The following is a 14,968-nucleotide window of genomic DNA, read 5'->3' as shown; positions in this document are numbered from 1 at the left end:
TGTCTGATGTTCCCGAAACACGCTCAGCCTTATCACAGGGTATCAAATGGCCTCTGTGGAGCCAGGAAGCAGAGCCTGCATGGGTTCCTCTCACCAGGGAGTCACTGTGTGTGGATGGCGTCACTCATGGATACCACAGTTTCAGAGAAAGCAGAACCCACCTCTATTCTCCTTGAAAGCAGGTCATGTCACCTGCTACCCTCCCCATGTGTACCATCAGCATGTTTCCCAGTGTCACTAGCTCGGTGCTTTGCCAGTGGGACATCAGAGGAACCTGACCTGATGGAGTCTGGAGTCACTGTGATGCAGGATCTGATACAGCACAGAGACAATCCTGAGAAGACCAGGCATTTCTGTGTCTGCACCAGGAATCAATAACTGGGATGTGAACTCTAACCCCACCTACTTGTCACAGCTAGCCTGTGGAGGTTGCTAACCTATTTGTCTTCAGTTTCCCATCCTCAGCAAACTGAGGGTAAAATACCCACCTCTACCATTCCTGGATTGTGGTCAGAATGAAATTTATCGTGACAGTGGAAATAGAAAGGACAACATCTGCAGAGGGTTTTAGTTTCTCAGAAGGAATACAGACAGCCATCGCTTGGTGAGCATGACCTTGTAGGACTTACTGTATTTCTGCAGCTGGTTGGCCAGGAGTAGGCAGTAGCTTCGGATATAAGGAATTTCTCCTTGAGGTCTCGGAAGTCCTGCTTGCTTTTCTCCAGCTGGGACTGAAGGTCCTGGTTGATTTTCAGGAGGCTCTTTTCTGCCCCAGGATCGGAAAGAGGGCCAAGAGGTGCTGCCATGGTGACGTGGCAGAAGAGGTAGAGCTGGGGAATGAGCAGAAGAAACCCAAACACAGGATGGGTTAAAACCCAGTGAAATCAAGTAGGTTTAAATCAGGACTGAGGGTTGAGGATACAGGAATTCTCTACTTACTGTTGGGAACAATTTGAACAACACCCCACAGCACTTGAGACTCGTAACCACAAAAACAAGGTTCAAGATGCCAGAGCTGATAGCAAAGGCCCTGCCCCAGCTCAGACTCCAACCGAATGACAGAGGAGCACCCAGAATGCCAGGTAACGTCTGCACTTGAATAACAGATTTGGAACGTTGGGCTTTCAATGGAACCCGGGAGCCACTGCCTTCCAGTTGCCGAGGCTGTGCTGATACACCAGGCTGCCTGGTCTCCCTGAAGGTCATCACTGATGGGACCCACCCTCAGTGGCCACTCTCAATAGTTGTCCACCCTTGTGCTGAGACCACAGTTCCCATCTCTTTCTAAAAAATGATGTCAGCATAGTTCTCATTCTTCATTCTTATGTTGTATAAAATCATCAAGGCACAAATAGCTTCCCATGAAGTTCCTTTTTTTCTTAAAGATTTATTTATTTGAGAGAGAGAATGGGGGCATGGGTAAAGGGAGAGAGTGGAGCTCAGTCTCACAACCCATGAGATCATCACTAGCCTAAACCAGAGTCAGATGCTCAACTAACTGCACCTCTCCCAACAGGTATTCTTAAGGGCTGTCATGAACTCATCCCACTTGTCTTTAAGGTAAAACAGATCTTAAGGGAAATATTCCAAAGTCGCAGACTATCACGATGTTTTCTCTGTGTCTTCTCTAGTTTTTTTTTTCTAGCCATTAAAAACACAAAAATGTAGCAGCTTATTTTAGTTATCTTAGTTGCTTTGTATTTAAAAGCTTTAAATTTATTTGATCTTCCTCATTTACATCACATTTTTAGGATGTATGTAGTAAATAAAGTTTTCTTTTAAAGCAAAACAAACAAACAAATGACAAAAACCAAGAACATAAGAGAAAAACCAGAGTTAATCTATGCAATGAAGTTTGGAAACTGTTTCCTGTCCCAGTTCTCTCAGTGTTCTTCTTCCTGCATCTCTGTGTTATGTAGGCTACTCTTCCCCTTCTGTGGACATGTATTTTCAATTTTCTTAGCTATATACCTAGGAGGGAATTGCATGTCATATGTAACCCTATGTTTAACTTTTTGAGAAACTGCCAAACTATTTTCCACAGCAAAGCGATACACCATTTTTACACTCCCACTAAGAATGTGTAAGAATTCCATTTCTACAAGTCATACTAGTGGGGTGAAGTGATATCTCACTGTGCTTTAGAATTTGTGTTTCCCTAATGACTGATGAGATACTGAGCACCATTTCATGTGTTCATTGTTGCATTGGATTGTATCACGTATTATCCTGGATAGTAACACATAGATCTACTAAAGTTAATTCATCTCTTCCATTCTTAAGTTGGCTGTCCTTTTATGGCTTAGTTGGAAGAGGCTTTTTGGGTTTTGGGGTTTTTTGGTTTTTTTGTTTTTGTTTTTTGTATTCTAGATAGCAAACCTCCATCAGATATACAATTTGTAAATATTTCTCCCGTTGTGTGGATTGGCTTTTCACTTCCTTGATAGTGTCCTTTGAAACAAAAACCTTTTAATTTTGATGAAATCCGGTTATCTATTTATTCTTGGGTTGCTTGTCCATTTAAGAAACTGGCTTCTAACCCCAAATCATGAAGATTTATAACTACATATTCCTCAAAACATTGCTTTTGAATGAGAACTTTCCTGGGTTTTAGGGGGTGGTGGACATTAGTTAATAATGTTTCTTGTCTCTTGATTAATTGTCTGTTGATTGATATCTCAATTGATATTCTTGTGCTTGTTTTCCCTCCTATGGAGCATGCCGTGGCCTATAACAGAGATTTTGGAAATGGTATCTAATGATATCCTGGCCTTGATTCAGGGGAGAGTCCTGGTTATATAGTTGAGTTGGTCTACACCTCATGCATAGTTTCACAAATTGCCAGGGCCTATAGTGGTGAGTAGTTGATTATTTTTCTGAGGAACACTTGTCCGGTAGTCCAGATCATTCTAGGGCTAGGGTGGACTTTCTCAGTCCCCTCCAGACCGAGAAGACTGCAGGGGTTGGACCTAGTCAAGAATTTCATCTCTGGTCTTCGTGGAAAGTAGACATGCCTCAGGGTTTGGGGAAAGTTGTTCAATACAAATGGGTTCCCCTCCAATCTTCATATTATATACATGATTTCTTTGTAGAAAAGGTAAAAGGTGAAAAAAACTAAGATGCAGCCCTCAGAATGGGAGAAGATATTTGCAAATGACACTACAGATAAAAGACTGGTATCCAAGATCTATAAAGAACTTCTTAAACTCAATACACGAGAAACAAATAATCAAATCAAAAAGTGGGCAGAAGGTAGGAACAGACACTTTTCCAATGAAGACATACAAATGGCTAACGGATACATGAAAAAGTGTTCAAAATCATCAACCATCAGGGAAATTGAAATCAAAACCACATTGAGATACCACCTTATGCCAGTTAGAATGGCAAAAATGGACAAGACAAGAAAAAACAGATGTTGGAGAAGATGTGCAGAAAGGGGAACCCTCTTACACTGTTGGTCGGAATGGAAGTTGGTACAGCCACTTTGGAAAACAGTGTTGAGTTCCCTCAAAAAGTTAAAAGTAGAGCTAGGCTATGACCCAGCAATTGTACTCCTGCGTATTTACCCCAACGATACGGACGTAGTCAAGAGAAGGGCCATATGCACCTCAATATTCATAGCGGCATTGTCCACAATAGCTAAATTGTGGAAGGAGCCGAGATGCCCTTCAACAGACAAATGGATAAAGAAGATGTGGCCCATATATACAATGGAATTTTACTCAGCCATCAGAAAGGAAGATTACCCAACCTTTGCAGTACCATGGGCTGGACTGGAGGAGATTATGCTAAGTGAAATAAGCCAAGCAGAGAAAGACAATTATCATATGGTTTCACTCATTTATGGAAGGTAAGAAATAGCAGGGAGATTGGTAGGAGAAGGAAGGGAAGAATGAAGGGGGTGTAAACAGAAGGGGGAATGGACCACAAGAGACTATGGACTCTGGGAAACAAACTGAGGGCTTCAGAGGGGAGGGGGTGGGGAGATTGGGATAGGCCGGTGACGGGTATTAAGGAGGGCACATATTGCATGGGGCACGGGGTGTTATGCGCAAACAATGAATCATGGAATGGCGCCTGGGTGGCTCAGTCGTTAAGCATCTGCCTTTGGCTCAGGGCATGATCCCAGAGTCCTGGGATTGAGCCCCACATCAGGCTCCTCCTCTGCTGGGAGCCTGCTTCTTCCTCTCCCACTTCCCCTGCCTGTGTTCCCTCTCTTGGTGTCTCTCTCTCTGTCAAATAAAAAAATAAAATATTAAAAAAAAAAAAACAAAACAAAAACAAAACACACACGCACAAAAACAATGAATCATGGAACACTACATCAAAAACTAAGGATGTACTGTATGGTGGCTAACACAACATAATAAAAAATTTTTTTAAAAAAGTAAAGGTGAAAGGATATTTATTTTAGAACAACTTGTCTGTTCTTCGCCAATTGTCTGTGCTTTTAAAAATGTGTAAAGGATCATTCAAGGTCAAATACCTTCTTAGCAAAAGTACAGTTCTTGCACCCTACCAGGTGATTATACTGAATCCTATGAATCGTCTTATTACTCAGATGTTATCCTTTTCCTGATGAGAAAAAAAAAAACCTGAGAAATATTACAAAGCTTCCCAAGGCCACATATCTAGTGAAGAGAGGAGGCAGCATTAGAAACCATTTTGGGGACACCATCCAACTCTTGACCTCAGCTTAGGTCTTGATCTCAGGGTCGTGAATTGGAGCCCTGTGTTGGGGTCCACTTAAAAAAAAAAGGCAACCAATCTAGCAGATACCCCATTGGGTTTTCATATGCTTATTATCATTTGGATGTCTTCTTTTGGGATGGGCTTTTTAAAATATTTCTGCCCATTAATATACTAGGTTTTTTTCTCATTTTCTTTGTGATTTATAAGAGTTCTTGATATATTTTGGATGAGTGTTTTGTCAGATATATGTATTGAAAATAATCATTTCTGGTCTATAGATGGCCTTTCATTTTTGAAGGATGTCTTACAGTATACAGAAGCTTTTAGTTTTCATGAACAACAATTTAATTGAATTTTTTATGGTGAGTGCTATTGTGTCCTGTTTTAGAAATATTTGTCTATGCCAATATTGTGAAAATACTTCCTATTTTTCTTTTATAAGCTTTGGAATTCTTGCTTTCATATCTCCAATTAATTTCAATATGTAGTGGGAAGTGTTTGTTAATATTTACTTTTTAAAAAACAAATCATCTTTTGCTCTATTACCTTTAACAGAAAAGTCTTCCACTTCCCCAGTAAAGAATATTAACATATACACACACGTATACAAAATCAAATAGCTGTGCATATGTGGGTATATTTTTGAATTCGCTGTTCTTTCACTTTGATATATTTATGTCGGTTAAGTGTCTGACATGGATTCTGGCTCAGGTCATGATCTCATTGGTGGTGAGATCCAGCCCCAAGTAGGTCTCCATGCTCAGCAGGGAGTCTGCTTGATATTCTGTCCCTCTCCTTCTCCCTTTCTACTGCTCCCCACTCACTTTCTCTCCCTCTCTCAAATCAATCAAATTTAACCACTGGGGACTTCATGGGCCCCCGCGTGGGCTCCAGTGTTACCAAGGGGTCATCTAGGAAATGTGTTCCTGTCTAAACAGCGTTCCCACCTCCAAGTCCTACTGCATCAAGTTCCTCATCCAACTCCACACGGTCAGGGGCTCTACTTTGTCTGAAGTGCATTCATGAATTTTCCTTATCTGCTCACTACAGTGACAACAGGTATTTTGCTAGTGTCTGTGTACCAATTCCTTTGCTGGTCACCTTCCTACCAAGGCCCTTACAGAACTGTGTAGGAAGTAGATACGCATCTCCTGGTGTCCAGTCACAGGAAAGAATGGGTATTGTGTCCATACGGGGAGTCCCGAGGCTGGTGAATACATCTTGGTTTACAGCACCACAGAGACAACAGGCAACAGGGCCGTCCTTTGCTGACCACCTACAGTTTTGCTAATCCTTGCATCTGACATCTGTGACTCTCTTGACCTCACTTCCTTTTCTTTCTGAGACCCTGTCCATTTTTACCCACACATTACCGGTTCCTGAACATTCATTGTCACCTGGGGGTCCGTGTTTCTTCTTCATGTTCATCCTCCTCCTCATCATAATTTTCTGCAAATAAATTCAGAAATGTCCCGTCAGCTATTCCCACATCACCACTATGAACACAGTGGCCTCTATGGCCCGAGAGACATAAGTGTCCTTGCATGACTAGGCATCCACTGCATTTAGGGCACTGTCTTTAAGAATTGCTGTGGCATGGCTTTCTGATGCATCAGGCAGTGTGTCTCTGATTCTGAGGATCAGCATCACTGACCCTGGGCAACAGCTTCTACTGTCTCTTGTTGTCCATATCAGGAGATGCTTGTCCAGTTTCAATCTTGACTTCTGCAAACTGTGTCTAGCAGCGTGCCACGAGTCGCACCACAAGAACAGACTCTCTGTGCGATCACAGCTCTCACATAGAGCCTCCTCCTTGTCCTGAGGACAGGACAACCACCCTGTCCCACATCGAACCACTGGGGACTTCATGGGCCCCCGCGTGGGCTCCAATGTTACCAAGGGGTCATCTATGAAACGTGTTCCTGTCTAAACAGCGTTCCCACCTCCAAGTCCTACTGCATCAAGTTCCTCATCCAACTCCACACGGTCAGGGGCTCTACTTTGTCTGAAGTGCATTCATGAATTTTCCGTATCTGCTCACTACAGTGACAACAGGTTATTTGATATACATTACAGATGAGGAGACAGATATGGACGAAGTAAACCTCACTCTCTCACCCACATTTCATACAGACTGGGCTAAGTCTGGGAACCTCCCACTTAGGCGGGGATCCTAGCACACTAACTAGCTGCCTCCTGTCACAGTCTCCTTTCCGGGATCTAACACTGGTGGATGCTGCCTCCTGCCCCAAGGGCTGCGTTCCCTCAGGGAGGAAGCAGACATGTGGAGCACTATGACCTCCAGCCTGTGCATTTCTCCTCTCTGTTACCACCTTCTAGTCCTGGTCCTCTCATGGCCTTGCGCACAATGGGGAACAGAGGACAGCTGCTACAAACAGTGTGAGGGCAGGTGGGAAGTCTCTTGTGAGCCCAGGGCCTTGGAGCAGCTCAGTGCAATCAGGGCTTGTGGCTGCCTTACCTGAGCTGAGCTTTCGGGCAAGGCACTTGGCCAGCCTGCGTCCCTCAGCCAGTTGCTCTTGGAAGCCCTGTCCTTGGCAATGCTCAGGGTCATCATGGGAGAGGAGGTCCTCGAGGTGTTTATCAAGGAGTTGGCAAACATCTCTCCCTTCGTGTAACTTATCATATAAACGGGTCAGCTCTTCAGTCTGGTCTTTGATCAGCAGATGGCACTGTCTACGGTGGGACAGAGAGAAAACTTAACAATGCAGAGAGTGGATCAATAGATTATAAGAGCTTTTGGGGAGATTTCTGGGAGAATTTCCCACAAGCAGCCGCCGAAACAAATTTGTGCACATGTGTGGTTACCTGCCTGTGGCAGAGAAAGAAGAAAGTAAAACAAGGCCTCCTCTGTATCAGAGAGTGCTCCTGTGAGCCCCCTTGACATCCCTTGCATCTTTTCCTTCTGGAAACAGACCCAGGGGTCCTCCTAAGCACACGTCACAGACATGTCCCTCAGCTGCTCACTTTGGGCATACCCATTTCCCTGGAAAACTCCATATAGTGCATCATGCAGCGAATGGACACACTGGCAGACACAGAAGTGTGGACCGTAGGGCTGGTGTTAAGTCCTGAGCTCAGGAGAATGGCAGGGTCAAGGGGACAGCATTTGCTGAAGGAACGGATGACAAGCTGTAGTCAGCCAGGTCGTGACTATGTGAAAGGGAAATGAGGTAGTGATCTCACAACACTGTGAATGTGCTAAATGCCACGAACTGTTCCCTTGAATTTGGTGACTTTGATATTTTTTTACAAGAGAGAATGAGGCTCTGAGTCATTGGAGTCCATCATTTACCAATCACTGTTGTCTTAGTTGTTTTAGACATAGTTGTGGAACGTGCCTGCCGTGAGGGTTTCTGCTCTTCTGGCCCAGACTTGTTGCTGCCCCAGGTCAGAGATGCCCACAGCTTCCCTCCGGCCTCCCACACAGAGCCCTGCTTACCTGAGCTTCTCAGCCAACGTGTCTGCCCGCTCCCTCTTCTCCAGCTGCCCCTTCTCCCCCAGCACGGATTCGATGATGTCGCTGGACTCTTCGCACTCTGAGAAACAGAGATGCCTGCCTCAGTGGAAAGCTGCATATGCTGCAGTGCTCGCTGCCTTCGAGGGAGGAGATGGGGTCCATTCCAGCGCAAATGGAACCCTGGTAACCAGGCTCTGCGCGGGGAGCTCCACTTCTCATTCCTCAGCCTCCTAACTACAGGGCATTCGATTCCTCCCTGTTTCAGAGCCCAGGAAAGAACAGCCCCAAAGCTCAGAGGGGAAGTAGACGCGGTGAGTAGCAGGTATTTGGCAGAGTCAGGATTCGTATCCCCTGACACCGACCCTGACCATGGCCACTCTAGCAAGTCTTGTGGCCTCTTAAGTAAAACACTAAGCAGGGACATGACGTAAGGCCCCCAGGACTCCAGGACCGATGGGTCCCCTGAGCTAGGATTTCTATACTGAACAAGTATCTCAAAGGTAAAAATTCACCAGATACACTTGTGTGAACTAGAATGCATAAAACCAGAAGGACCTGAAAGGAATATGGCCAAATCCTAATAAAGTTTGTGTTATTAATCATAGGAATGATGTCAGCCTGGGTTTTTGCTTTTTTTTTTTTAATGAAAAGACAATAGTAATAAAACATAAAAGAGAAAAGGCCATATGGCAAATCATTTTAAGTTTATATCCTTATGATAAATTTATTATAAGCATATACTAAAATCTTTTCATGACTAATAAATAATCTTTTCCAGGTATTCTCTTAAATCCAGCACCCTCTTCCTGTCCAAGTGTTAAGACACCATCTGCTCCCACCTCTATCCCACGAGACCTCATGGCTGCCTAACAAGCTGAAATGTACTAGCAGTTTGAGAACCCACTACTTGTCTTCTCCTTGATTTCCAAGAGAGTCATTTTCTCTAAGATCTGTTGAACCCACCCACACGGTGCCAGGCAGGATGGCGCTGAGTTCACACAGTGGGAGCCAGTTCATCATGTTAAAAGCAGGGCTGGAAAGAAGATGGCAAGGGCCATGAGCAGGAGATGACGTCAGGGCCCCAGGGGGCATCATCCTGGGCAGAGCCAGGGTACAACAGAGTTGGAAGACAGAGGGTGTCTCCCTGAGCAGAGGCTGGCCTCTACAGCCTCAGACAGTCTTCCCAGGCCCTCGAGACCATCAGGGCTCATCCCACCACTTCCTAAATTCCTACTCGGCCTTAAATAGGAGACATAACAGCTCTTCAACAGGATTTGTGTTGGGGACAATTGTCCTCACAAGACGATGAACCTGAAAAACATGATGCTAAGGGAAAGAAGCCAGATGCAAAAGGCCACATGTTGTATGATTCCATTTATATATGATGTACCCAGCATATAGGTAAATCCATAGAGACAGAAAGCAGACTGGTGGTTACCAGGGGCTGGGGGAGCAGGTGTGGGAAATAACTCCTTGACCGGTTAGGAGGGTTTACACTGGAATGATGAAAATGCTCCGCAGCTAAATTAGAGGCACTGTTTACACAACCCTGTGTGTGTGCTAAAGGCCACTGAATTGTCTGCTTTAGAATGGTTAATTTGATATTATTTAAATTTCACCTCAATAAAAACATATATATATTTTGTGTTATTAGAAGCAGTAGAATTATGAACAGAGTTTACACGGTGCCAGGCTCTGCTGTTAGAGCTTTACAAGGAACTACTCAGTATTCATTTCGACTCAGAGAAGTAGCACCCACGATAGTAGTAGTTTAACAGAGGAGGAATCTGAGGCACAGGAAGATAGGCAGTTGGATTTGAGTCCAGGAAGCCTGGCCCAGAGCCCATGCTCTTCACCCCTGTGCTGTGTTACCTCCACCGCAAGCCCTCGGGTGATACCTGTTTTCATCATCTTCACAACTGCTTTCCCAGTTAATGGGATGATTATCGGGAAAGTTGTAAATAAAACTTTGTTTGTCCTTCCCTGAAAACTCATCACCTCTTCACTTTCCTAAATAACAGGCTTCAATTTTTACTTTTGTCTGCATCAATCGTTCTTAATTATACCTCCCCTTGTTGTATTGAAAGCAGATTGTGAGAAAATGAGAAAACTTCGGGCTAAGAGTTGTCAGGATTCCTTCCTATCGCTCGGCTGTCCACGTGCCCCATTCTCATGATTCCTTCTGTCACCGCAGCGCCCTCCTTAAGAAAAGGCCTCCAAGCTCCCCATTTCAGGCTGACTGTGGGGGACAACCTACCCCACGCACTGGCTTGGGTGATTCCTGGGGCCATGGTCTCCCCCACTCACCCTCATTCTCACTTGGCCACATGTCTCATGGCCCAGGCCTGGACGTGTTGGCCATCCTATATCACTGAAGGTTCCCCTTCTCAGGGAGATACAGGGGAGGTAGCAGAGGTTGTCTGATGTTTCTGGAAACACCCTCAGCCCTACCACAGGGTATCAAATGGCCTCTGTGGAGCCAGGAAGCAGAGCCTGCACGGGTTCCCTCTCACCAGGGGAGTCACTGTGTGGATGGCGTCACCCACGGATACCACAGTTTCAGGGAAAGCAGAGCCCACCTCCATCTCCTTGAAATCAGGTCATGTCAGCTGCTACCCTTCCCCCATGTGTACCATCAGCATGTTTCCCCAGTGTCACTAACTCGGTGCTTTGCCAGTGGGACATCAGAGGAACCTGACCTGATGGAGTTCTGGAGTCATTGTGATGCAGGATCTGACACAGCACAGAGACAATCCTGAGAGGACCAGGCATTTCTGTGTCTGCACCAGGAATCAATAACTGGGATGTGAACTCTAACCCCACCCTACTTCTCACAGCTAGCCTGTGGAGGTTGCTAACCTGTTTGTCTTCAGTTTTCCCATCCTCAGCAAACTGAGGCTAAAATACCCACCTCTACCATTCCTGGATTGTGGTCAGAATGAAATTTATCGTGACAGTGGAAATAGAAAGGACAACATCTGCAGAGGGTTTTAGTTTCTCAGAAGGAATACAGACAGCCATCGCTTTGGTGAGCATGACCTTGTAGGACTTACTGTATTTCTGCAGCTGGTTGGCCAGGGAGTAGGCAGTAGCTTCGGATATAAGGAATTTCTCCTTGAGGTCTCGGAAGTCCTGCTTGCTTTTCTCCAGCTGGGACTGAAGGTCCTGGTTGATTTTCAGGAGGCTCTTTTCTGCCCCAGGATCGGAAAGAGGGCCAAGAGGTGCTGCCATGGTGACGTGTGGCAGAAGAGGTAGAGCTGGGGAATGAGCAGAAGAAACCCAAACACAGGATGGGTTAAAACCCAGTGAAATCAAGTAGGTTTAAATCAGGACTGAGGGTTGAGGATACAGGAATTCTCTACTTACTGTTGGGAACAATTTGAACAACACCCCACAGCACTTGAGACTCGGTAACCACAAAAACAAGGTTCAAGATGCCAGAGCTGATAGCCAAAGGCCCTGCCCCAGCTCAGACTCCAACCGGAATGACAGAGGGAGTACCCAGAATGCCAGGTAACGGTCTGCACTTGCAATAACAGATTTGGAACGTTGGGGCTTTCAATGGAACCCGGGGAGCCACTGCCTTCCAGTTGCCGAGGCCGTGCTGATACACCAGGCTGCCTGGTCTCCCCTGAAAGTCATCACTGATGGGGACCCACCCTCAGTGGCCACTCTCAATAGTTGTGCACCCTTGTGCTGAGACCACAGTTCCCATCTCTTTCTAAAAAATGATGTCAGCATAGTTCTCATTCTTCATTCTTATGTGTGTATAAAATCATCAAGGCACAAATAGCTTCCCATGAAGTTTCCCTTTTTTTTTCTTAAAGATTTATTTTCTCTGTGTCTTCTCTTTCTCTAGTTTTTTTTCTCTAGCCATTAAAAACACGAGAAACATGCTAGTGCTTTAGTTATCTTTAGTTGCTTTGTATTTGAAAAGCTTTTAAATTTATTTGGATCTTCCTCTATTTACATCACATTTTTAGGATGTATGTAGTAAATAAAGTTTTCTTTAAAGCAAAACAAACAAACAAATGACAAAAAACCAAGAACATAAGAGAAAAACCAGAGTTAATCTATGCAATGAAGTTTGGAAACTGTTTCCTGTCCCAGCTCTCTCAGTGTTCTTCTTCCTGCATCTCTGTGTTATGTAAGCTACTCTTCCCCTTCTGTGGACATGTATTTTCAACTTTCTTAGCTATAAACCTAGGAGTGGATTTGCTATGTCATATGTAACTCTATGTTTAACTTTTTGAGAAACTGCTGAACTATTATTTTCCACAGCAAAGTGTGACACCATTTTACACTCCCACTAAGAATGTGTAAGAATTCCATTTCTCTACAAGTCATACTAGTGGGGTGAAGTGATATCTCACTGTGCTTTAGATTTGTGTTTCCCTAATGACTGATGATATTGAGCACCATTTCATGTGTTCATTGTTGCATTGGTATTATCCTTTAGAGAAAGTCTACTCAAACTCTTTTTCCCATTCTTAAATTGGCTGTCTTTTTTATGGCTTAGTTGTAAGAAGCTTTTTGGTTTTGGGGTTTTTTTTGTTTTTTGTTTTTGTTTTTGTTTTTTGTATTCTAGATAGCAAACCTCCATCAGATATACAATTTGTAAATATTTCTCCCATTGTGTGGATTGGCTTTTCACTTCCTTGATAGTGTCCTTTGAAACAAAAACCTTTTAATTTTGATGAAATCCGGGTTATCTATTTATTCTTGGGTTGCTTGTCCATTTAAGAAACTGGCTTCTAATCCCAAATCATGAAGATTTATAACTACATATTCCTCAAAACATTGCTTTTGTATGAGAACTTTCCTGGGTTTTAGGGGGTGGTGGACATTATTTAATAATGTTTCTTGTCTCTTGATTAATTGTCTGTTGATTGATATCTCAATTGATATTCTTGTGCTTGTTTTCCCTCCTATGGAGCATGCCGTGGCCTATAACAGAGATTTTGAAAATGGTATCTAATGATATCCTGGCCTTGATTCAGGGGAGAGTCCTGGTTATATAGTTGAGTTGGTCTACACCTCATGCATAGATTCACAAATTGCCAGGGCCTATAGTGGTGAGTAGTTGATTATTTTTCTGAGGAACACTTGTCCGGTAGTCCAGATCATTCTAGGGCTAGGGTGGACTTTCTCAGTCCCCTCCAGACCGAGAAGACTGCAGGGGTTGGACCTAGTCAAGAATTTCATCTCTGGTCTTCATGGAAAGTAGACATGCCTCAGGGTTTGGGGAAAGTTGTTCAATACAAATGGGTTCCCCTCCAATCTTCATATTATATACATGATTTCTTTGTAGAAAAGGTAAAAGGTGAAAAAAACTAAGAGGCAGCCCTCAGAATGGGAGAAGATATTTGCAAATGACACTACAGATAAAAGACTGGTATCCAAGATCTATAAAGAACTTCTTAAACTCAATACACGAGAAACAAATAATCAAATCAAAAAGTGGGCAGAAGGTAGGAACAGACACTTTTCCAATGAAGACACACAAATGGCTAACAGACACATGGAAAAATGTTCAAAATCATCAACCATCAGGGAAATTCAAATCAAAACCACACTGAGATACCACCTTATGCCAGTTAGAATGGCAAAAATGGACAAGGCAAGAAACAACAGATGTTGGAGAAGATGTGCAGAAAGGGGAACCCTCTTACACTGTTGGTGGGAATGGAAATTGGTACAGCCACTTTGGAAAACAGTGTGGAGGTCCCTCAAAAAGTTAAAACTAGAGCTACCCTATCACCCAGCTATTGTACTCCTGCGTATTTACCCCAAGGATACGGACGTAGTGAAGAGAAGGGCCATGTGCACCTCAATGTTCATAGCGGCATTGTCCACAATAGCTAAATTGTGGAAGGAGCTGAGATGCCCTTCAACAGACAAATGGATAAAGAAGATGTGGCCCATATATACAATGGAATTTTACTCAGCCATCAGAAAGGATGATTACCCAACATTTGCAGCACCATGGACGAGACTGGAGGAGATTATGCTAAGTGAAATAAGCCAAGCAGAGAAAGACAATAATCATATGGTTTCACTCATTTATGGAAGGTAAGAAATAGCAGGGAGGGGGCGCCTGGGTGGCACAGCAGTTAAGCGTCTGCCTTCGGCTCAGGGCGTGATTCCCAGCATTCTGGGATCGAGCCCCACATCAGGCTCCTCCGCTATGAGCCTGCTTCTTCCTCTCCCACTCCCCCTGCTGGTGTTCCCTCTCTCACTGGCTGTCTCTATCTCTGTCGAATAAATAAATAAAATCTTAAAAAAAAAAAAAAAGAAATAGTAGGGAGATTGGTAGGAGAAGGAAGGGAAGAATGAAGGGGGTGTAAACAGAAGGGGGAATGAACCACGAGAGACTATGGACTCTGGGAAACAAACTGAGGGCTTCAGAGGGGAGGGGGTGGGGGGATTGGGATTGGTCGGTGACGGGTATTAAGGAGGGCACATATTGCATGGAGCACGGGGTGTTATGTGCAAACAATGAATCATGGAGGGGCACCTGGGTGGCTCAGTCATTAAGCATCTGCCTTTGGCTCAGGGTGTGATCCTGGAGTCCTGGGATTGAGCCCCACATCAGGCTCCTCCTCCGCTGGGAGCCTGCTTCTTCCTCTCCCACTTCCCCTGCCTGTGTTCCCTCTCTCAGTGGCTATCTCTCTCTGTGTCAAATAAATAAATAAAATCTTTTTAAAAAAACAAAAAACAAAAACAAAACACACACACACACAAACAATGAATCATGGAACACTACATCAAAAACTAAGGATGTACTGTATGGTG

The 14,968-nt window shown here is 44.2% G+C and overlaps 1 protein-coding gene across 1 annotated transcript in view; it reads right to left on the bottom strand.

The window, feature by feature from the left end:
• The window catches only part of LOC103678388 (neuroblastoma breakpoint family member 6-like), a 64,507-nt gene that overhangs the window by 39,061 nt on the left and 10,478 nt on the right, over window positions 1-14,968 (bottom strand). The window contains exons 4-8 of the mRNA XM_040626716.1: window positions 11,227-11,430; window positions 8,156-8,252; window positions 7,175-7,389; window positions 6,093-6,144; window positions 630-766 (exon numbers count right to left, since the gene is read on the bottom strand). Of these exons, the coding sequence (XP_040482650.1) occupies window positions 630-766; window positions 6,093-6,144; window positions 7,175-7,389; window positions 8,156-8,252; window positions 11,227-11,404 (679 nt within the window). The 5' untranslated portion in view covers window positions 11,405-11,430. The remainder of the gene's footprint in view (window positions 1-629; window positions 767-6,092; window positions 6,145-7,174; window positions 7,390-8,155; window positions 8,253-11,226; window positions 11,431-14,968) is intronic.

Source organism: Ursus maritimus, unplaced genomic scaffold (genome assembly GCF_017311325.1).
Source record: "Ursus maritimus isolate PB19 unplaced genomic scaffold, ASM1731132v1 scaffold_12, whole genome shotgun sequence".
Taxonomy (NCBI): domain Eukaryota; kingdom Metazoa; phylum Chordata; class Mammalia; order Carnivora; family Ursidae; genus Ursus; species Ursus maritimus.
Note: the sequence above shows the minus strand (reverse complement) of the source record. Positions and strands in the feature narration are given on the sequence as shown.